The sequence below is a fragment of the Ranitomeya variabilis genome, chromosome 1 (assembly GCF_051348905.1).
Source record: "Ranitomeya variabilis isolate aRanVar5 chromosome 1, aRanVar5.hap1, whole genome shotgun sequence".
Taxonomy (NCBI): domain Eukaryota; kingdom Metazoa; phylum Chordata; class Amphibia; order Anura; family Dendrobatidae; genus Ranitomeya; species Ranitomeya variabilis.
In genome coordinates this window covers 648,688,561-648,711,914 of record NC_135232.1, presented here as the reverse complement: position 1 = coordinate 648,711,914, position 23,354 = coordinate 648,688,561, and the positions used below count along the sequence as shown (strand labels likewise).

At 41.6% G+C, this 23,354-nt stretch overlaps 1 protein-coding gene across 6 annotated transcripts in view; it reads right to left on the bottom strand.

The window, feature by feature from the left end:
- The window catches only part of SLC8A3 (solute carrier family 8 member A3), a 403,213-nt gene that overhangs the window by 16,615 nt on the left and 363,244 nt on the right, over nucleotides 1-23,354 (bottom strand). For 5 of the 6 annotated variants that reach the window (XM_077262339.1, XM_077262313.1, XM_077262346.1 and 2 more), the window contains 3 exons: nucleotides 21,630-21,647; nucleotides 891-1,021; nucleotides 601-700 (listed from right to left, as the gene is read on the bottom strand). In XM_077262339.1, coding sequence (XP_077118454.1) covers nucleotides 601-700; nucleotides 891-1,021; nucleotides 21,630-21,647 — 249 coding nt within the window. The remainder of the gene's footprint in view (nucleotides 1-600; nucleotides 701-890; nucleotides 1,022-21,629; nucleotides 21,648-23,354) is intronic. The other variant, XM_077262354.1, reaches the window with a different exon arrangement.

The window sequence follows — 23,354 nt, the reverse complement described above, 5'->3', positions numbered from 1 at the left end:
ATTCACACTCCAATGCAAGTTTCGCAACGTGCTTCCTCAGGGAGTTTTTCTTCCCTATTATTTGTGCCCTACTTTTTCCGAATATACATTTAGTCTGTTAGCAACATGTAAAATGAAGATCAACAGTAATAACACTATAGGACTAGACTACACAGGGTTTGTTACTATGAAGATATGAATTGACATTCCATTGGTGCAACCTGCAAAGCCATGATATAAGTGGGCCACTTCTACCTCCACAACAGGTGGAATTGTGCATTATGATTTGCTATTGAACTGCAAAGGGTCCACGTGTTGTTCCTGCACAGGGACCCTCTCCTGTCTGTGACTGCTCCTGCATGGAGACATAGTTCTGTATAGGAGTTGTAGACACAAAACAATACACTTTTTTTTTCTTTACCAAGACCATATGCAAAGTTCTTTCATTTTTCATTTTGGATGAATAGAAACATTTAAAATGCACAGATTTTCAAAACATGAGGTAGGCGTAAAAGATCTACAGAGGTTTAAGAAAACACAATCAAATTAATATTGTATTTATTGAAAAGTGAGTATGAAATATCTAAGGTAAGAGGTTGCTGTTGGTGTAACGCCTCTTACCTGCGCTAACAGTTATTGCTTCCATGAACTGATCCCTCCAGGAATGCGTTCCCACCACCAGGGCCAGGTTTGTCTTCTTAATAAGCTTGTCCACAGTACTCTACCAGCAAAGCAATACAGAAAGCAATGGGTTAGCAAATTCAGGCAAATATTTTACCCTATATAAAGAGACACACTTATCTGTACTGAATGGTATACACGGAGTTTGGGGAATTTTACTATATTTTCCTGAAATTTTGATGTGGTGGAGTTAATCCTCATTTTACAGCTTACTGTGAAAATCCACTCACTTTGAACTCATAGGACTCTTCAATGACGACTTCAAGTTTTGGGTGCTCCCCTAGGATGGGTTTTCCCATCTCAGCGATTCGTTTGGCTTCTTCTTCCTCCACTGACAGTTTTCTTTCTGCCAATTCAACAGCTAGGAAAAAAATTGAACTCACTTAGACATGAACTTAGTTATTTAGCCCCAACATATTAAAGGACAGTTCACTTTGGAGAGATGCCTTTGACTACAGATGGTGCGAGTTGATTCACAGGACCCCGTCCAGCAGCCACATCACTAATCTGTGGGTGCTGAATCACAGGGCCTTGTGAACCGCCTCTTAACTCACAGCATCCCAGAACCCTCTTTTGATTAGGCGAACAAGTGCAAGGTCATCATTGTGGCAAGATGCATGTGTGACTAATCAAAATTAGTGCTGTGGATTTTAGCAGATATGAGGTAGTTTGTGGGGCTACTGTACTCAGTGACTTCCTCCACATGTCAATTACGTAGGAGGCGAAAGTGAAGCGGCTGCTGATTGGCTGCAGGGCTCGCGTGACATAACAATGTCACGTGAGCCCCAAGACAGTTGGTGCCAACGTCACTGGAATGGCATCTGCACCGAAGGCGAGTATAGCTGTTTTTATTTTACAAAGGGAAGATGTGATAGAGAAGGGGTTGTCCAAGTAGTGGACCTCCTCTTTAATCACCCTTGGCAAAATATGCTGCAGTTTGGTTCTGGTTGGATTTACCCCAAGACTGCAGGTACACCAACCTTTATCCTTATTCAGAGAGTTATAAGGCTTCATAAAATTCAGTTCTTCTACTCTTAGTTTCGGTTCATAGTTCTGATTGTTATGCATATTTCTTAATTATAATTCTAAGTACAATCCTCACACAGTCATAATTGGAATATAGCAGCCATATGGGTACCCTAATTTATTACTGAATTCTATATTTTAGGTAAACCTCTATATTCCCAAACCTTCTGAATAAAACAATTGATATGAATGTTAGGAGCTTTAGGTCTCCTCATCTCGACATACTTAACATGTCACTCTCTGCAAGGAGAAACGATACTTCTTGGATCCTGGTCAGACACCTCTCACTCAGCCAAGCCAGATCTCCACTTTGCACTGACGAGGGGCAGTACCCAGAAACACAGTGTCTGCAAATTGAGATTCTGGTTTGGCTTTTATTCTAAGTCATGTGACAAGGCTCGTTGACAATCGACAGTGACTGTTAGGATTGCTTCTTCCAATTGGTGGCACTAGAGTTCTAGTCCTCTTCCTCTCTGAAGAGACAATTTGCATATTTCCCAGAGGAGCATTGCGGCTTTAACTCTCCTCATTTTGACATGCTTATCATGTCACTCTCCGCAAGGAGAAACAATACTTCTTGGATCCAAGTTCCTCTATAGAAATGTTTAAATAATATATTTTTAGCTGAGCTGAGAAGACTGCCCAGATAAGTAGAGTCTTTTTAGGGTTTTCTCGCACATAGCAAATGGCACCATCTTTGTGCTGTGTGGACAATTACCATGCATGTTTTATCATGACTGCAGTGTCACAATGCTTGTTTTTAACCCCTTTATCTCAAAGCCTGTTTTCACCTTCCTGACCAGGCCAACTTTTACAATTCGGACCACTGTCACTTTATGAGGTAATAACTCTGGAACACTTCAATAGATCCCTGTGATTCTGAGACTGTTTTCTCGTGACATACTGTACTTTATGATAGTGGTAAAATTTCTTTGATATGACTTGCATTTATTTGTTTAAAAAAAATGGAAATTTGATGAAAATTTTGAACGTTTCACAATTTTCAAATTTTGAAAGTTTCACAATTTTCAAATTTTGAACATTTCACAATTTTCAAATTTTAAATTGTGTGCCCTTAAATCAGAGAGTCATATAGCACAAAATAGTTAATAAACAACGTTTCCCATATGTCTACTTTACATCAGCACAATTTTGGAAACATAATTTTATTTTGTTAGGAACATATAAGGGTTAAAAGTTGACCAGTGATTTCTCATTTTTTCCAACAAAATTTGCAAAACAATTTTTTTTTAGGGACCACCTCACATTTGAAGTAACTTTGAAGGGCCTATATGAGAGAAAATACCCAAAAATGACACCATTCTAAAAACTGCACTTCTCAAGGTACTAAAACCACATTCAGGAAGTTTATTAACCCTTCAGGTGCTTCACAGGATTTTTTGGAATGTGGAAGAAAAAAATAAACATTTACTTTTCTTTAACGAATCTTTTACTTTAGACTTTTTTTTTTTTTTTTTTTACTTTCGCAAGGGTAACAGGAGAAAATGGACCATACAATTTGTTATGCAATTTTTCCTGAGCACTGTTTGGGCACATGACAGGGCTCGGAAGGGAAGAAGCGCCATTTCACTTTTTGAATGTAAAATTTGCTGGAATAATTAGCGGTTGCCATGTCGTGTTTGGAGAGCCCCTGATGTGCCTAAACAGTGGAAACCCCCCTCATGTGTCCAGATTTTGGAAATTATAACCCTTTGGGAATTTATCTACCGATGTAGCGACGATTTTGACTCCATGGGTGTTTTCCAGAAACAGGCAGCAATGGATGCTGCTGAGAGAAAATTGCAAACTGGCATTGTAGTGACCAGTACGTTGTAGAGACCAGTACATTATGCCCAGCTCATGCTTCTGTAGAAATGCACCTGTAAATTAGGTGGATTTTCTGAATTTCTTTTGGGGAGTTTGAGGCCAATTAGCTTTTCCAGAGCCTTTGTGCTACCAGTAACGTGGAAGCCCCCTATAATTCCATTAACAGATGATGGACTTGAGAGGGGACTTGCTTTTTTTGTGGATTTAGTTGAAGCTTTTATTGGAAACATTTTACATAACATTAGGGATCACATTTATCCAGCGCTCTACGCTGAGCACTTACTTTGGGATTTGACGTGACAGATGAAACCCCCCGTGGGATCCATTCACTATAATGAGGCAGTAGATTTACTCTGGACTCTGTCTGGCCTCTGTTCAGCGGTGTCTTTTTCAGAAGTGCACAAAACTGTGGCCGACGACACTTTTATGCAATCTTAAAAAGACGGACACTGTCGGATCACAGGTCAGACGGTGTCCACAGTGTCTCCATCTGCCTCATTATAGGGAATCTTCCATCAGGGGTTCTGTCTGAATCACATATTTCTGAGATTTACATAGAAACCTCGGTGTAAGCACTCAGTGCATAGTGCAGGATAAATGTGCGCCAAGCCTTACTGCGATCTTTGGGAGGCAGAATGAAAAAAATCAACAGCATGTGAAGAATTGGTTTTATTTATTTTTTACGCCGTTCCTCGTACGGTATAAGTGATTAGGCAACTTTACTCTTCAGGTCGGTGCGATTACAGCGATACTAGATTTATGTCTGGATTTTATGTTTGGCTGCTGTCACACACTAAAAGACGCTTTTTATTAGGAAAACTAGTTTTTCCATTACCATATTTTGAGAGCTATAATTTTTCCATATTTTGGCTGACAGAGTCATGTTATGGCTTGTTTTTTGCGGGACGGCTGACATTTCTATTGGTACCATTTTCGGGCATGACATTTTTTGATCGCTTTCTATTCCGATTTTTGGTTGACAGAATGAGCAAAAACCAGCAATTCAGGAATTGCTTTTTGTTTTTTTATACCATTCCACGTGTGGTAAAATTGATAAGACCGCTTTATTCTTTGGGACAGTACAATTACAGCGATACCACAGTTATATAGTTTGTTATGTTTTGGCGTTTTTACATAATCAAAACTATTTTATAGAAAAAATAATTTTATTTGCATCACTTTATTCTGAGAGCTATAACCTTTTTATTTTTCTGCTGATGGAGCTGTATGGTGGCTTGTTTTTTTGGGACACGATGATGTTTTCAGAGGTACCATTTTTATTTACTGGTACATCCGTATTTTTGATCGCGTTTTATTGCACTTTTTGTTCTGGAGTATGATGATAAAGCATTGTTTTTTTGCCTCGTTTTTTATTTTTACTTTTTTTCACGGTGTTCACTGAAGAGGTTAATTAGTGGGATAGTTTTATAGAGCGGGTCGTTACAGACATGACGATACCAAATATGTGTACTTTTATTTTTTTTTACTATTTACATAAATGTATTTATTGGAAAAATATATATACAGTGCCTTGCGAAAGTATTTGGCCCTCTGGAACTTTTTAACCTTTTCCCACATATCATGCTTCAAACATAAAGATACCAAATGTAAATTTTTCGTGAAGAATCAACAACAAGTGGAACACAATTGTGAAGTTGAACGAAATTAATTGGTTATTTAAAATTTTTGTGGAAATTCAAAAACAGAGAAGTGGTGCGTGCAATATTATTCGGCCCCTTTAACTTAATACTTTGTTGCGCCACCTTTTGCTGCGATTACAGCTGCAAGTCACTCGGGGTATGTCTCTATCAGTATTGTAGATCGAGAGACTGAAATTCTTGCCCATTCTTCCTTGGCAAACAGCTCGAGCTCAGTGAGGTTTGATGGAGATCGTTTGTGAACAGCAGTTTTCAGCTCTTTCCACAGATTCTCGATTGGATTGAGGTCTGGACTGCGACTTGGCCATTCTAACACCTGGATACATTTATTTGTGAGCCATTTCATTGTAGATTTTGCATAATGTTTGGGATCATTGTCTTAGGCTGCCATCACACTAGCAGTATTTGGTCAGTATTTTACATCAGTATTTGTAAGCCAAAACCAGGAGTGGGTGATAAATGCAGAAGTGGTGCATATGTTTCTATTATACTTTTCCTCTAATTGTTCCACTACTGGTTTTGACTTACAAATACTGATGTAAAATACTGACCAAATACTGCTAGTGTGACGGCAACCTTATTGGAAGACAAATCTACGTCCCAGTCTCAGGTCTTTTGCAGACTCCAACAGGTTTTCTTCAAGAATGGTCCTGTATTTGGCTCCATCCATCTTCCCATCAATTTTAACCATCTTCCCTGTCTCTGCTGAAGAAAAGCAGGCCCAAACCATCATGCAGCCACCACCATATTTGACAGTGGGGATGGTGTGTTCGGGGCGATGAGCTGTGTTGCCTTTACGCCAAACATATCGTTTAGCATTGTTGCCAAAAAGTTTGATTTTGGTTTCATCTGCCCAGAGCACCTTCTTCCACATGTTTGGTGTGTCTCCCAGGTGGCTTGTTGCAAACTTTAAATTACACTTTTTATGGATATCTTTAAGAAATGGCTTTCTTCTTGCACTCTTCCATAAAGGCCAGATTAGTGCAGTGTACGACTGATTGTTGTCCTATGGACAGACTGTCCCACCTCAGCTGTAGATCTCTGCAGTTCATCCAGAGTGATCATGGGCCTCTTGGCTGCATCTCTGATCAGTCTTCTCCTTGTTTGAGATGAAGGTTTAGAGGGACGGCCGGGTCTTGGTAGATTTGCAGTGGTATGATACTCCTTCCATTTCAATATGATCGCTTGCACAGTGCTCCTTGTGATGTTTAAAGTTTTGGAAATCATTTTGTATCCAAATCTTGCATTAAACTTTTCCACAACAGTATCATGGATCTGCCTGTTGTGTTTCTTGGTCTTCATGATGCTCTCTGTGCTTCAAACAGAACCCTGAGACTATCACAGAGCAGGTGCATTTATACGGAGACTTGATTACACACAGGTGGATTATATTTATCATCATTAGGCATTTAGGACAACATTGGATCATTCAGAGATCCACAATGAACTTCTGGAGTGAGTTTGCTGCACTGAAAGTAAAATGGCCAAATAATATTGCACGCCCCACTTTTCAGGTTTTGAATTTCCACAAAAATTTAAAATAAACAATAAATTTCGTCAACTTCACAATTGTGTTCCACTTGTTGTTCGTTCTTCACCCAAAATTTACATTTCGTATCTTTATGTTTAAAGCATGATATGTAGGATGTAGGAAAAGGTTGAAAAGTTCAAGGGGGCCGAATACTTTCGCAAAGCACTGTATATATATATATATATATATATATATATATATATATATATATATATATATATATATATTATTTTTTTTTTACATTGTCCCAGTACATCACTATATAATGTCAGATCGTTGATCTGACACTCTGCACTGCAGAGTATCACATCAGTGATCTGACAGGCAGGAAAGGAGGCATGCCAGTGCCTGCTCTCAGCAGGAGCTCACAAGCCACCTTATCTGCAGGAACCTGAAGGATCCTGCAGCCATCTTGGGGCGGGGGTCTCCATGGATACCATCAGAATAATGTGATCGCATCGTGTTCTGATGGAAGCCCCCTCCCGGCGCGATGCTTCCCGTAAGCCGCTGTCACTACTGACAGCAGCAGAGAGGTTAAATGCCCACAATCGGTGGTAGTACCGATCGTGGGCATTGCTGCGGGGTGTCAGCTGTCACGTGCAGCTGACACCTGCACCCGATCTCCGCGGCACTCAGCGTGAGGCTGCGCAATCGGTGCTCCGTACTAGTACTGCTGTTTGCGGGAACGCACCTCCGGCAGAGCAGTACCAATACGGCGCATGTTTCATTACTTCTACAGATGAAACAAGTGTTCACCTTCTTAAATTGCATGTATGTAGAGAAAATGGAAATTTACTTATGAAGAGAATGTACAAGCAAAGACAAGCTTGGGGCTCAAGCACAAGTCAGTGCTGAGTGCAGAGACTCCCAATGGGATCATATTACGGAGCTATAGGCACTACGTTACACTGTACAAAGAAAGCAGCCAATCAATGGTGTTGGTGAGGTTGTGAAAAGCTCACCATTCAAACCATTGATTGACTTTGTCTTTGTACAGTGTGCATAGACTTAAAGCTGCAAATCAGTGGTGGGTACCAAACCAAAGACCCCATATGTAGACAGCACCTTTTCAGGCTCTTCTCCTCTTAAAAGTTGTCCACTGCTTGGACAACTCCTTGTCATACCCACACTTGACCCCGTTAACATAATAAAGCTTATACTTCCCTTACATGCCGGTCCGTTTCCACGGTGTCTGCACTTGCACTCCCCAGGGGCTCCCATGTGGTTGTTGTGAGGCGTGAGTACAGAGCTCAATCAGCGATGGTGTCGTGGTCCTCGCCTTCTGTAGAATTGAACATGAAGAGGCAGTCGGAGATCAGCCGCAGACCGGACTTTGCCTTCATGTTCAATTTGACAAAAGGCGAGGACCGTGTCACCAACGCTGATTGGGCGCCGGGCTCACATGTCACAACAACCACACGAGAGCCCTAGGGCTGCGAGCGCCAATATTGCTGGCACTGGAGGTGAGTATAGGCTTTTTAGTTTTTTTAGTTTTATCGGGGCAAGCGTGGGGTACGACAAGGAGTTGCCCAAGCAGTGGACAACCCCTTTAAGCACAGAGCAGGGTACCAGTTAGCCGAATGAGATGCCATAGACGCAACTCAGAAGGAATACTAGGCCTCATTAAGGAGACCCAAGTCGCTATGGAGTCTTCTTTTCCAGGCAGTGCACCATGAGAAATCAATTGCATCCCTGTAGATGGCAAGAACTGACATGTACTTGTGTCAGTAGATTTATTTTGTTCCCATGTTTCTTGTGATATAATCATGTACTGTTTATGGCATGGAGATTATCATGCTTCCTGGGAAAATAATTAATCTTACTTATGAAGTGGCATAAAATGTGCAATAAAATGACAGTCAGTGATGAAAATAAACCCTCTCCATCATAATTGGCTTGGCATCAGTGATATGTGATATGATAATCTTGTGATTTATTAAATTTGAGCAGAATGGAAACCTATCCTAGTTGTCAGTGGGGGACAGTAATGGTGTCATGATAAGCCATCATTTTCTGTGTCATGCCGGCACATCTGCAAATTATCTGTCTCGCATATTCAGGGCTATAAACTAGACCTCCTGTATAAAAGATGATGGTGCAGGCTCTATTTTCACAGAAAATTTTACTTGTATGTATACAGCAGCATACGATGTTTCGCTTCAGTCAATAGATATATAAATATGAGTAACCTACCAAGAAAAGTGAAGAACCGTGGAAAGAGAAAATTATACCTTTGTAAAAAAAATGTGTATTAGTACATATAAGTTAAAAACATTTTAAAATAGTGGGGGCTATGCACAGAAGAAAGTTCAAGATAAAAATGGATAAGGAAAGGGTATACTATAAATAATGGTCTGATAATCTCTAAAAGTGTATACTAGTCTGCATATAGAAGATGTAGCAAAAAAATAATCATTTTAGTTTACAAAGGTGAGTGATAAATAAGTTATAAAATACAAAAATACGGTAGTTAAATATAGTTAAAAGAACTTTGGTTTTATCAAATACCAGACATACCATAAAGAAAGAGAACAACGTATGCGAGGACCGCTCAAGACTCCGACGTACGTTTCGCTCAGTGGCTTTCTCAACTAGTGGAATGGGATAGGGGCAGTGTTGGACTGGGGTGCCAAGGGCCCACCAGTAACAATAACTTTGGGGGGCACACTTTTCACTTGCATACATACCGGTATAATACTCTACCCTCGTTCATAAATGTACCTGTATCTCTATATAATAATAAACTGGGTAGTTTGGTTAATGAATAAGATGCTGCTTTTTTCTGTACAGAGTGAACCAAGTGAGTTATGACAAGTATTGCCCATACAGCAATGTTGGGGTCCAGATCTGCACAGGGGCCCACCGGGGGATTCCCCTGTTCCCCTATGGGCCAGTCTGAGCCTGGATAGGGGGGTATGTGGACATTATAAACTATACTCATCCAATGGCAAAAAAGCACCCAGTAAAAACAATCGTTTTAATTTAATTAATGTTTCCACTGCCAACAATCATTATGCTACATATTTATCACATGATTGCGTTCCACATTGTAGAACATACAGTTAGGTCCATATATATTTGGACAGAGACAACATTTTTCTAATTTTGGTTATAGACATTACCACAATGAATTTTAAACAAAACAATTCAGATGCAGTTGAAGTTCAGACTTTCAGCTTTCATTTGAGGGTATCCACATTAAAATTGGATGAAGGGTTTAGAAGTTTCAGCTTCTTAACATGTGCCACCCTGTTTTTAAAGGGACCAAAAGTAATTGGACAGATTCAATAATTGTAAATAAAATGTTCCTTTCTAGTACTTGGTTGAAAACCCTTTGTTGGCAATGACCGCCTGAAGTCTTGAACTCATGGACATCACCAGACGCTGTGTTTCCTCCTTTTTGATGCTCTGCCAGGCCTTCACTGCAGTGGTTTTCAGTTGCTGTTTGTTTGTGGGCCTTTCTGTCTGAAGTTTAGTCTATAACAAGTGAAATGCATGCTCAATTGGGTTGAGATCAGGTGACTGACTTGGCCATTCAGGAATATTCCACTTCTTTGCTTTAATAAACTCCTGGGTTTCTTTGGCTTTATGTTTTGGGTCATTGTCCATCTGTAGTATGAAACGACGACCAATCAGTTTGGCTGCATTTGGCTGGATCTGAGCACACAGTATGGGTCTGAAGACCTCAGAATTCATTCGGCTGCTTCTGTCCTGTGTCACATCATCAATAAACACTAGTGACCCAGTGCCACTGGCAGCCATGCATGCCTGTTATGGTTCTCAATGGCAAGAGAACATAGCCCAGCAAACATACGAACTAGCTCTTGGAAGGATGGAAACTAAACTGACCATGAACTAAACCTGCCGCACAACTAACAGTAGCCGGGTAGCGTAGCCTGCGTTTTATCCCTAGACGCCCAGCGCCGGCCGGAGGACTAACTAATCCTGGCAGAGGAAAATACAGTCCTGGCTCACCTCTAGAGAAATTTCCCCGAAAGGCAGACAGAGGCCCCCACATATATTGGCGGTGATTTTAGATGAAAATGACAAACGTAGTATGAAAATAGGTTTAGCAAAATCGAGGTCCGCTTACTAGATAGCAGGAAGACAGAAAGGGCACTTTCATGGTCAGCTGAAAACCCTATCAAAACACATCCTGAAATTACTTTAAGACTCTAGTATTAACTCATAACATCAGAGTGGCAATTTCAGATCACAAGAGCTTTCCAGACACAGAAACGAAACTGCAGCTGTGAACTGGAACAAAATGCAAAAAACAAACAAGGACAAAAGTCCACTTAGCTGGGAGTTGTCTAGAAGCAGGAACATGCACAGAAAGGCTTCTGATTACAATGTTGACCGGCATGGAAGTGACAGAGGAGCAAGGTTAAATAGCGACTCCCACATCCTGATGGGAACAGGTGAACAGAGGGGATGATGCACACAAGTTCAATTCCACCAGTGGCCACCGGGGGAGCCCAAAATCCAATTTCACAACAGTACCCCCCCCTCAAGGAGGGGGCACCGAACCCTCACCAGAACCACCAGGGCGATCAGGATGAGCCCTATGAAAGGCACGGACCAGATCGGAGGCATGAACATCAGAGGCAGTCACCCAAGAATTATCCTCCTGACCGTATCCCTTCCATTTGACCAGATACTGGAGTTTCCGTCTGGAAATACGGGAGTCCAAGATTTTTTCCACAACGTACTCCAACTCGCCTTCAACCAACACCGGAGCAGGAGGCTCAACGGAAGGCACAACCGGTACCTCATACCTGCGCAATAATGACCGATGAAAAACATTATGAATAGAAAAAGATGCAGGGAGGTCCAAACGGAAGGACACAGGGTTAAGAATCTCCAATATCTTGTACGGGCCGATGAACCGAGGCTTAAACTTAGGAGAAGAAACCCTCATAGGGACAAAACGAGAAGACAACCACACCAAGTCCCCGACACAAAGCCGAGGACCAACCCGACGCCGGCGGTTGGCAAAAAGCTGAGTCTTCTCCTGGGACAACTTCAAATTGTCCACTACCTGCCCCCAAATCTGATGCAACCTCTCCACCACAGCATCCACTCCAGGACAATCCGAAGATTCCACCTGACCGGAGGAAAATCGAGGATGAAACCCCGAATTACAGAAAAAAGGAGACACCAAGGTGGCAGAGCTGGCCCGATTATTGAGGGCAAACTCCGCTAAAGGCAAAAAAGCAACCCAATCATCCTGATCTGCAGACACAAAACACCTCAAATATGTCTCCAAGGTCTGATTCGTCCGCTCGGTCTGGCCATTAGTCTGAGGATGGAAAGCAGACGAGAAAGACAAATCTATGCCCATCCTAGCACAGAATGCCCGCCAAAATCTAGACACGAATTGGGTTCCTCTGTCAGAAACGATATTCTCCGGAATACCATGCAAACGAACCACATTTTGAAAAAACAGAGGAACCAACTCGGAAGAAGAGGGCAACTTAGGCAGGGGAACCAAATGGACCATCTTAGAGAAACGGTCGCACACCACCCAGATGACAGACATCTTCTGAGAAACAGGAAGATCTGAAATAAAATCCATCGAGATGTGCGTCCAAGGCCTCTTCGGGATAGGCAAGGGCAACAACAATCCACTAGCCCGAGAACAACAAGGCTTGGCCCGAGCACAAACGTCACAAGACTGCACAAAGCCTCGTACATCTCGTGACAGGGAAGGCCACCAGAAGGACCTTGCCACCAAATCCCTGGTACCAAAGATTCCAGGATGACCTGCCAACGCAGACGAATGAACCTCAGAAATGACTTTACTGGTCCAATCATCAGGAACAAACAGTCTACCAGGTGGGCAACGATCAGGTCTATCCGCCTGAAACTCCTGCAAGGCCCGCCGCAGGTCTGGAGAAACGGCAGACAATATCACTCCATCCTTAAGGATACCTGTAGGTTCAGAATTACCAGGGGAGTCAGGCTCAAAACTCCTAGAAAGGGCATCCGCCTTAACATTCTTAGAACCCGGTAGGTATGACACCACAAAATTAAACCGAGAGAAAAACAACGACCAGCGCGCCTGTCTAGGATTCAGGCGTCTGGCGGACTCAAGATAAATTAAATTTTTGTGGTCGGTCAATACCACCACCTGATGTCTAGCCCCCTCAAGCCAATGACGCCACCCCTCAAAAGCCCACTTCATGGCCAAAAGCTCCCGATTCCCAATATCATAATTCCGCTCGGCGGGCGAAAATTTACGAGAAAAAAAAGCACAAGGTTTCATCACGGAGCAGTCGGAACTTCTCTGCGATAAAACCGCCCCAGCTCCGATTTCAGAAGCGTCGACCTCAACCTGAAAAGGAAGAGCAACATCAGGCTGACGCAACACAGGGGCAGAAGAAAAGCGGCGCTTAAGCTCCCGAAAGGCCTCCACAGCAGCAGGGGACCAATCAGCAACATCAGCACCCTTCTTAGTCAAATCAGTCAATGGTTTAACAACATCAGAAAAACCAGCAATAAATCGACGATAAAAGTTAGCAAAGCCCAAAAATTTCTGAAGACTCTTAAGAGAAGAGGGTTGCGTCCAATCACAAATAGCCTGAACCTTGACAGGATCCATCTCGATGGAAGAGGGGGAAAAAATGTATCCCAAGAAGGAAATCTTTTGCACCCCAAAAACGCACTTAGAACCCTTCACACACAAGGAATTAGACCGCAAAACCTGAAAAACCCTCCTGACCTGCTGGACATGAGAGTCCCAGTCATCCGAAAAAATCAGAATATCATCCAGATACACAATCATAAATTTATCCAAATAATCACGGAAAATGTCATGCATAAAGGACTGAAAGACTGAAGGGGCATTTGAAAGGCCAAAAGGCATCACCAAATACTCAAAGTGGCCCTCGGGCGTATTAAACGCGGTTTTCCACTCATCCCCCTGCTTAATTCGCACCAAATTATACGCCCCACGGAGATCTATCTTAGAGAACCACTTGGCCCCCTTTATGCGAGCAAACAAATCAGTCAGCAGTGGCAACGGATATTGATATTTAACCGTGATTTTATTCAAAAGCCGATAATCAATACACGGCCTCAAAGAGCCATCTTTCTTAGACACAAAGAAAAAACCGGCTCCTAAGGGAGATGACGATGGACGAATATGTCCCTTTTCCAAGGACTCCTTTATATATTCTCGCATAGCAGCATGTTCAGGCACAGACAGATTAAATAAACGACCCTTAGGGTATTTACTACCCGGAATCAAATCTATGGCACAATCGCACTCCCGGTGCGGAGGTAATGAACCAAGCTTAGGTTCTTCAAAAACATCACGATAGTCAGACAAGAATTCAGGAATCTCAGAGGGAATAGATGATGAAATGGAAACCAAAGGTACGTCCCCATGCATCCCCTTACATCCCCGCTTAACACAGACATAGCTTTCCAGTCGAGGACTGGGTTATGAGATTGCAGCCATGGCAATCCAAGCACCAACACATCATGTAGATTATACAGCACAAGAAAGCGAATAATCTCCTGATGATCTGGATTAATCCGCATAGTTACTTGTGTCCAGTATTGTGGTTTATTACTAGCCAATGGGGTGGAGTCAATCCCCTTCAGAGGTATAGGAGTTTCAAGAGGCTCTAAATCATACCCACAGCGTTTGGCAAAGGACCAATCCATAAGACTCAAAGCGGCGCCAGAGTCGACATAGGCGTCCGTGGTAATAGATGATAAAGAACAAATCAGGGTCACAGATAGAATAAACTTAGACTGAAAAGTGCCAATTGAAACTGACTTATCAAGCTTCTTAGTACGCTTAGAGCATGCTGATATAACATGAGTTGAATCACCACAATAAAAGCACAACCCATTTTTTCGTCTAAAATTCTGCCGTTCGCTTCTGGACAGAATTCTATCACATTGCATATTCTTTGGCGTCTTCTCAGTAGACACCGCCAACTGGTGCACAGGTTTGCGCTCCCGCAGACGTCTATCGATCTGGATAGCCATTGTCATGGACTCATTCAGACCCGCAGGCACAGGGAACCCCACCATAACATCCTTAATGGCATCAGAGAGACCCTCTCTGAAATTCGCCGCCAGGGCGCACTCATTCCACTGAGTAAGCACAGACCATTTACGGAATTTTTGGCAATATATTTCAACTTCATCTTGCCCCTGAGATAGGGACATCAAGGCTTTTTCCGCCTGAAGCTCTAAATGAGGTTCCTCATAAAGCAACCCCAAGGCCAGAAAAAACGCATCCACATTGAGCAACGCAGGATCCCCTGGAGCCAATGCAAAAGCCCAATCTTGAGGGTCGCCCCGGAGCAAAGAAATCACAATCCTGACCTGCTGAGCAGGATCTCCAGCAGAGCGAGATTTCAGGGACAAAAACAACTTGCAATTATTTTTGAAATTTTGAAAGCAAGATCTATTCCCCGAGAAAAATTCAGGCAAAGGAATTCTAGGTTCAGATATAGGATCATGAACAATACAGTCTTGTAAATTTTGAACTTTCGTGGTGAGATTATTCAAACCTGCAGCTAAACTCTGAATATCCATTTTAAACAGGTGAACACAGAGCCATTCCAGGATTAGAAGGAGAGAGAGAGAGGAAGGCTGCAATATAGGCAGACTTGCAAGTGATTCAATTGGAAGCACACTCAGAACTGAAGGAAAAAAAAAATAAAAAAATAAAAAAATAAAAAATCTTCAGCAGACTTCTTTTTTCTCTCCTTTCTCTGCCAATTAATTTAACCCTTTGCTGGCCGGTCAAACTGTTATGGTTCTCAATGGCAAGAGAACATAGCCCAGCAAACATACGAACTAGCTCTTGGAAGGATGGAAACTAAACTGACCATGAACTAAACCTGCCGCACAACTAACAGTAGCCGGGTAGCGTAGCCTGCGTTTTATCCCTAGACGCCCAGCGCCGGCCGGAGGACTAACTAATCCTGGCAGAGGAAAATACAGTCCTGGCTCACCTCTAGAGAAATTTCCCCGAAAGGCAGACAGAGGCCCCCACATATATTGGCGGTGATTTTAGATGAAAATGACAAACGTAGTATGAAAATAGGTTTAGCAAAATCGAGGTCCGCTTACTAGATAGCAGGAAGACAGAAAGGGCACTTTCATGGTCAGCTGAAAACCCTATCAAAACACATCCTGAAATTACTTTAAGACTCTAGTATTAACTCATAACATCAGAGTGGCAATTTCAGATCACAAGAGCTTTCCAGACACAGAAACGAAACTGCAGCTGTGAACTGGAACAAAATGCAAAAAACAAACAAGGACAAAAGTCCACTTAGCTGGGAGTTGTCTAGAAGCAGGAACATGCACAGAAAGGCTTCTGATTACAATGTTGACCGGCATGGAAGTGACAGAGGAGCAAGGTTAAATAGCGACTCCCACATCCTGATGGGAACAGGTGAACAGAGGGGATGATGCACACAAGTTCAATTCCACCAGTGGCCACCGGGGGAGCCCAAAATCCAATTTCACAACACATGCCCAAGCCATCACACTGCCTCCGCCGTGTTTTACAGATGATGTGGTATGCTTTGGATCATGAGCTGTACCACGCCTTCGCTATACTTTTCTCTTTCCATCATTCTGGTAGAGGTTGATCTTGGTTTCATCTGTCCAAAAAATGTTCTTCAGAACTGTGCTGGCTTTTTTAGATGTTTTTTTAGCAAAGTCCAGTCTAGCCTTTTTCTTCTTGATGCTTATGAGTGGCTTGCACCGTGCAGTGAACCCTCTGTATTTACTTTCATGCAGTCTTCTCTTTATGGTAGATTTGGATATTGATACGCCGACCTCCTGGAGAGTGTTGTTCACTTGGTTGGCTGTTGTGAAGGGCTTTCTCTTCACCATGGAGATTATTCTGCGATCATCCACCACTGTTGTCTTCCGTGGATGCCCAGATCTTTTTGCATTGATGAGTTCACCAGTGCTTTCTTTCTTTCTCAGGATGTACCAAACTGTATATTTTGCCACTCCTAATATTGTAGCAATTTCTCGGATGGGTTTTTTTCTGTTTTCGCAGCTTAAGGATGGCTTGTTTCACCTGCATGGAGAGCTCCTTTGACCGCATGTTTACTTCACAGCAAAACCTTCCAAATGCAAGCACCACACCTCAAATCAACTCCAGGCCTTTTATCTGCTTAATTCAGAATGACATAATGAAGGGATTGCCCACACCTCTCCATGAAATAGCCTTGGAGTCAATTGTCCAATTACTTTTGGTCCCTTTAAAAACAGGGTGGCACATGTTAAGGAGCTGAAACTCCTAAACCCTTCATCCAATTTTAATGTGGATACCCTCAAATGAAAGCTGAAAGTCTGAACTTCAACTGCATCTGAATTGTTTTGTTTAAAATTCATTGTGGTAATGTCTATAACCAAAATAAGAAAAATGTTGTCTCTGTCCAAATATATATGGACCTAACTGTATACTACTTCCATTTAACTAATCCAAATGTATCTCTTTTTATACATACTCCTTCTAACACTGTTTTTTAATAAAAAAAAAAAGAAAATACTGGGTACTTTGTTGCCACTGGATGAGATAGTATTTATAATGTTCACATACCTCTGTCCCATTTTATTCCTTGAGAAAGCCACCGAGCGAAACATATGTCAGTCTTGGCCTTTCCACGCATGTGGTGTTCTCTTTCTTTCTGGTATGTCTGTTATTTAATACAAGCAAAGGTTTTTTCACTATACTTAACTACCCATTTATGTATTTAATAACTTATCACTCACCTTTATATACTAAAACATTTTTTTCCTATCCTCTTTCTATATACACTTTTAGAGACTACAACACCATTATTTATACCATACCCCTTCATTATAAGTTTTATCATGAACTTTCTTCTTTGCATAGCCACCTAATACTTTAATGTGTTTTTAACTTGTATGTACTAATAAAATTATACATAAAAAAAAAAAGATTTATTTATCTCTGTGTTTATTCACTTCTCCTGGTAGGTTACTCAGTGATATTACTGTGAGTATCCACCTATGGTGATGTGACATTATTTATACTGTGGCTTACTTCTAATTTGCTTTCATATTTGTTGCAACTTTTGATTTTTAAAAATTGAGGAAATGATATGCTGTTGTAAATGCGAACATATAAAGTATGGATCTGTACAGGAACACAGCTCAGAACACGGTATAGCGACTGTGAATGGGGAAGAGCTTGCAATGCCATGGACAGCCACTATGTGGTGTATGGAGCAGTGACAATGGGCTCCTCCTGCTGAATAACATGCTGCCCACATATTGGATGATATTTTCAATGTAAGGGGCTCCCTTACGACTTGCAAATAGGGCAGCTCAATTCCCCACTCCTGACAGCATCACCACAGCTCTGAAGTCCAATGAAAGTGTGCTCAATACTAGAGAACAACACTGCCATTGTGATCGCTGCTTTGTGTACTGCTGTTCAGAAAAAGCTACTTATCTATGAAGCCCCCAATGAACAATTCTTGTGCTGGAATTTTTAGAAGCATTTTGGAACATGGACAGACCATCTTTATGCCGTTCATACCCTAGCACTCCATTTTCATGCTGTGATTTCTGTAGTCTCTCTTCACAGCTCTTTTGTTGATTTTCAAGGTCTATGTTATGCTTCTTTATATGCATTGTAACGCTGTAAACTGGATTTTCCACATTTGTTGACCATAGATATGGCAGACAATGCAGAACCAACTTATTTCAAAGGGTATTAGTGGACCATTTCCTATGTCATGTGTTTTTGTATCGTAGCTAGGTTTCACAATCTTCTAGCCAGACACCTTGGTTGTAGCGCACGGCTTATATTTAAAATGATCTCAGTGCTTACCCATAGGTAACATTTGTAACTGCATGGAGCCTTATCCCGGTTCTGTTAGAAGGCATTGTTGTTTGTCAGGAAACCCCCGCATGTGTTGCAGCTGTTTAAAAGCCGCAAAACATGCAGCCACGGGCACTCGAGCACACCCGAGATACTCTAACACCCGAGCATGCTCGGACAACACCTTATCAGAGCACATTCGCTAAATTTCGTTAAAAGAATTTTTGCAATAGTCGATAAACATTTTTATTTTGATACTACTAATAGGTCTCCCTATCCTATTTTTGAAGCTGATTTACCTGTTAGGCTAATATTCTCGTGACCCTTATTCCATCTTTATGGGACTTATACTGCAGGATTTATATCTTTGTTCGGTTTATTATATTGGTGTACAGGATTTTTGGGAGTAAAAACATTTGTATGAGGAATTTTGAAACATTTTCAATTGTTTGTATTCTGCAGCCTCTGTTTATTATAGTACATAGCATACTGCAAACCATGGTTCATGTTGAATCTGTCATGCGGTCTGTTCTGTCCTGTGATACATAGAGGCTGTAGTAGCCAAGCTAACTAAAATCTTTAATGAAACCCTGTTTTAAAAATACTTCATGCTCTGGGGTCTGCTTTGGCTTGCCACCCACCTATAACTGAATATTAAAATGGGAAAGGACCACCCATCTCACAGGCACATCACATAAGTGACAATACTTGCGCAGATAATGAAGTATGGCCTGCAATTTAGGCAGATTTTTAAAAAAATTTAAGAGGATATTTCACTAGGTCAAAGTGTCCACTTTTGTATCTTATTTTATTCCCGCTGCTCCACTGAGTATTCTAATTTTTTATTTTCTTAAAATCTGTCATACGGTTCCAGAGATATTGGCCTTTTTATTTAGCAGTACTTTTTATGGCGTTTACCACGGAGGAGTGGCTCAAGGGACTCCTTGGGGGAGTGACTTCAGGCTTCTCTGCATAATTATCCTGTGAGCCACACCTTCTTTGCAAAGATCACATAACTAAAAAAAAGCCTATACCTCTGGAACTATATAGCGCATTTTAAGAAAATAAACCACCATACTCAGGGGATCAGAGTGAATAAAAGAAGAGCAACAACTGGCCAGTTTTGAGATGGTGACCGCTGTAATGTGAAGGCAGAAGGTGCAAATCAGAGATGTGTTCCTTCCATCACTGGGATGGCATCCCTACTCACCTCTTCAAGGATATTTCATTAACCTTCTTTTTATTATGATGACTATTAGACTACATCTGGTGTAAGGGAATCTATATTCTGTTGACAGCTCTAGAAATTTAATGAATGGGAATAAGAATTTGCCTGCAATTTGGGGATAACCATCACATGTCAGGGAGGCTATTCTGAAGATGACATCATGTTTCAGAATTACAACTTACAATACCTGAATGTGAGTCCACAAACGAGAGCGGTAAATAAGAGACATGGTAATCTAGTGTTTGAGAATCCTAAGCATATTACGGTATATTCTGAGGACCCCCCAGTGCTGCGGCTGTCAGACCCACTCATCCTACACGTCATTTGTCACTATCTGTCTATAGACGTCTCGTTCCAGAATGCTCCATCATCCGCTATAAAACTGCGGTATAACAATTTCAATTAATTATTGCACAGTCAGATAAATGTCTCTCCTTGTTCATGCTTGACGCACCCGGTTACTGATCTAAATAGGACCCACATGTCACAAGTAAATACTGCACATGTCCTAGGAGAAAATAAGGCATTAATTGGCAGCAACTCTGGCCAAGGAAATTTGATCTGAAATTCTACAACCCAGTCAATGTACGTACGCTTTGCATTCAGGATTTAGAATTTCTTTTTCATTTGGCAGTTGAGCGTAATGCTAAAATGATTAACCAAAGCTGTAAATGCATCAGCTGGAACATGTTACTGTGTATTTGCTTCAAGAGATCTACCCTAAGCAATTGCATTTTCCGGATAATGACAAATTACAGTGTTTTATACTTAAAGGGCTTGTCTCATCTCAACACTTCCTTAAGGCTCATGCAGACATCTGTGCAACACGGTCCAAGAATGGACCGCAATGCACAGGCTGACCGCAGATCTATCGACCTGAGCAGGACAGCTTCATGTATTTCTATGGGGGTGTCAAACTTGGGTCAGAAGACCAGCGGCCAGTCCATGCTCCGACTGTGTTGCACGGATGTCGGCATAAGCCCTTTTACAGAGAGCATATATAGATGTCATATGGAAAGTCACCCACTCAGGACCTCTGCTATGGGATGGACTAGCAGCAGATTGTCAGGAAGTGCAAGCATACCCTTCGTGCTTCCGGGCATATTTCGGCTCCCTAGTGGGTTGCCTCACGCAGGTCTTTGGTTGCTGGATGTGGGATGTCACCTTTGAGGGGTAGGGCCCCGCTGTGACCGTATACTCCATTCCAGGGGACCAGCATCAGGTAATGGTGTGGTTGGGAGGCAGGACGCAATCCTTCCCAGCACTGACGCTATTCTGCTGTTGCCTGGAGACATAGGACGCTGTGTCTCCTGGTTCAGGTATGTGGTGGGAGGTTCCTTTCTCTCTATCCTCCTCGCACCTTTCTCTGTCTCTCTGGGCAGAGGGTGGAGATTGGGTGTTACCTCAGCGGTGTTAGGTGATCCATGAGAGGGATATTTAAATCTGCCATATTCTTGAATTCAGTACTGATCACTCAGTTTCACTTCAGTAGTACGGATGTCTGAATAAGCCCTTGTCCACACATTTTGTGGAAACCAGACACTATTTGTTGTAGCTTGTAACATGTTTAGACATTTACCAGTACAACTTTTTTTCATCCCTAAACATGGCATCGTAACCTTGAATAGCTTTTCAGCTTTCCTAACATGAGCAAAACATAGTAGGGGCCAAATAACTCACCCATATTTTAATCTCCAATTGGTCAAGCTGGTAAACTTGGTAGCTAAACATAAGATCGGCACCCACAAAATTATATTGTAAAGTTTCCCATTACACCATATATTATTTATGAAAATGCTAAGATAAAAGAAACGTATTAGTTAAAAGACCTGAAAGGTCAGAAATAAAAACGCTTACCTTGATTCAACAGTAAAGCTTTTGAGACAGATAAAAAAATAAAAGAGAAACAAAAAATTAAAATGAGATCTAATGTCAATGCAAAAGAACAAACATAAAATGTAAGGATGGTGAGGTAAAGTGAGGGCAAGCAAAGGGAGAAGGGGTAAAAAGCAGGCAGCCGCAATAATCCTTGACTAGTAATGTTAAAGGTTGGTCTTTGGCAAGCTTGAGACGAGTGTAAAAGTTTTGGAGACCATGTTGATATATATGCCTTCCTGGGTTACATTCTCCTACCCAAAAAACACTTTGTCACATTCTTGTTACTACATATTGGGGAAGAAGTGATAAAGAATGCTTCTGAAAAATGAGAGCTAGAATCTGATTGTTTAATGTGGGCACTGATTCATCATCATTTTTTTTCATACATCTCCCGTATGGTGTCTTTAGAGAGGATGCCAAGGGTTTTATGTCCACCAATAATCCAATTCTAACAACAGAAGTATAGTAACGTCTTGTAATGAAATGATGCCACAACCACCACAAGCAGCATCAATAGTAAAAAGATCTAATGTTACAAATAATAATAATAATAATAATAAAAAAAGGTTATTCTCACCTTCCGACGTGGCGCGCTGTCCCCGGCAGTGCAAGCGGCAGGTTCCGGTGCCAAGGAAGCTATGCGAGAAGGACCTGCCATGACATCACGGTCATGTGACCGCGACGTCATCACAGGTCCTGCGCTCATACCAACCCTGGGACTGGAAGAAGCCACATGCACCGCACACAGGCGCCAGGACTTCAAGGGGCCTTCGGAAGGTGAATTGTTTATTTTTTATTTTAAGTATTTTTTAACCACGCATATAGTGCCCACATTGCTATATACTACGTGGGCGGTGTTACATACTGCGTGGGCTCTGTTATATACTACATCTCTGTGCTATATACTATGTAGCTGGGCAATATACAACGTGACTGTCCAATTTACTACGTGGCTGTGCAATATACTACGTGCTCTGTGTTATATACTACGTAGCTGTGCAATATACTATGTGGCTGTATCGGTTCTGTTATATACTACGTTGACTGTGCAATATACTACGTAGCTCTGTTATATACTACGTGGCTGTGCAATATACTACGTAGCGATGCAATATACTACGTGCCTCTACAATATACTACATGGCTATGTTATATACTACGTGGCTCTGCTATATACTACGTCGCTGGCCAATATACTACATAGCTGTGCAATATACTACGTAGCTGTGCAATATACGACGTGGCTCTACAATATACTATGTGGCTATGTTATATACTACGTGGCTCTGCTATATACTACGTGCCTGTGCAATACACTACGTAGCTGTGCAATACACTACGTGGCTATGTTATATACTATGTGGCTGTGTTATATACTACGTAGCTCTGCTATATACTATGTACACTGTGTTACATACTACGTAGCTCTATTATATACTACGTCGGTTGTGTTATATACTACGTCACTGTGCAATATAGTATGTAGCCTGTGCTATATACTGCCTACATATTCTAGAATACCCGATATGTTAGAATTGGGCCACCATCTAGTATATATACAGTACAGACCAAAAGGTTGGACACAAATTCTCATTTAAAGATTTTTCTGTATTTTCATGACTAAGAAAATTGTACATTCACACTGAAGGCATCAAAACTATGAATTAACACATGAGGAATTATATACTTAACAAAAAAGTGTGA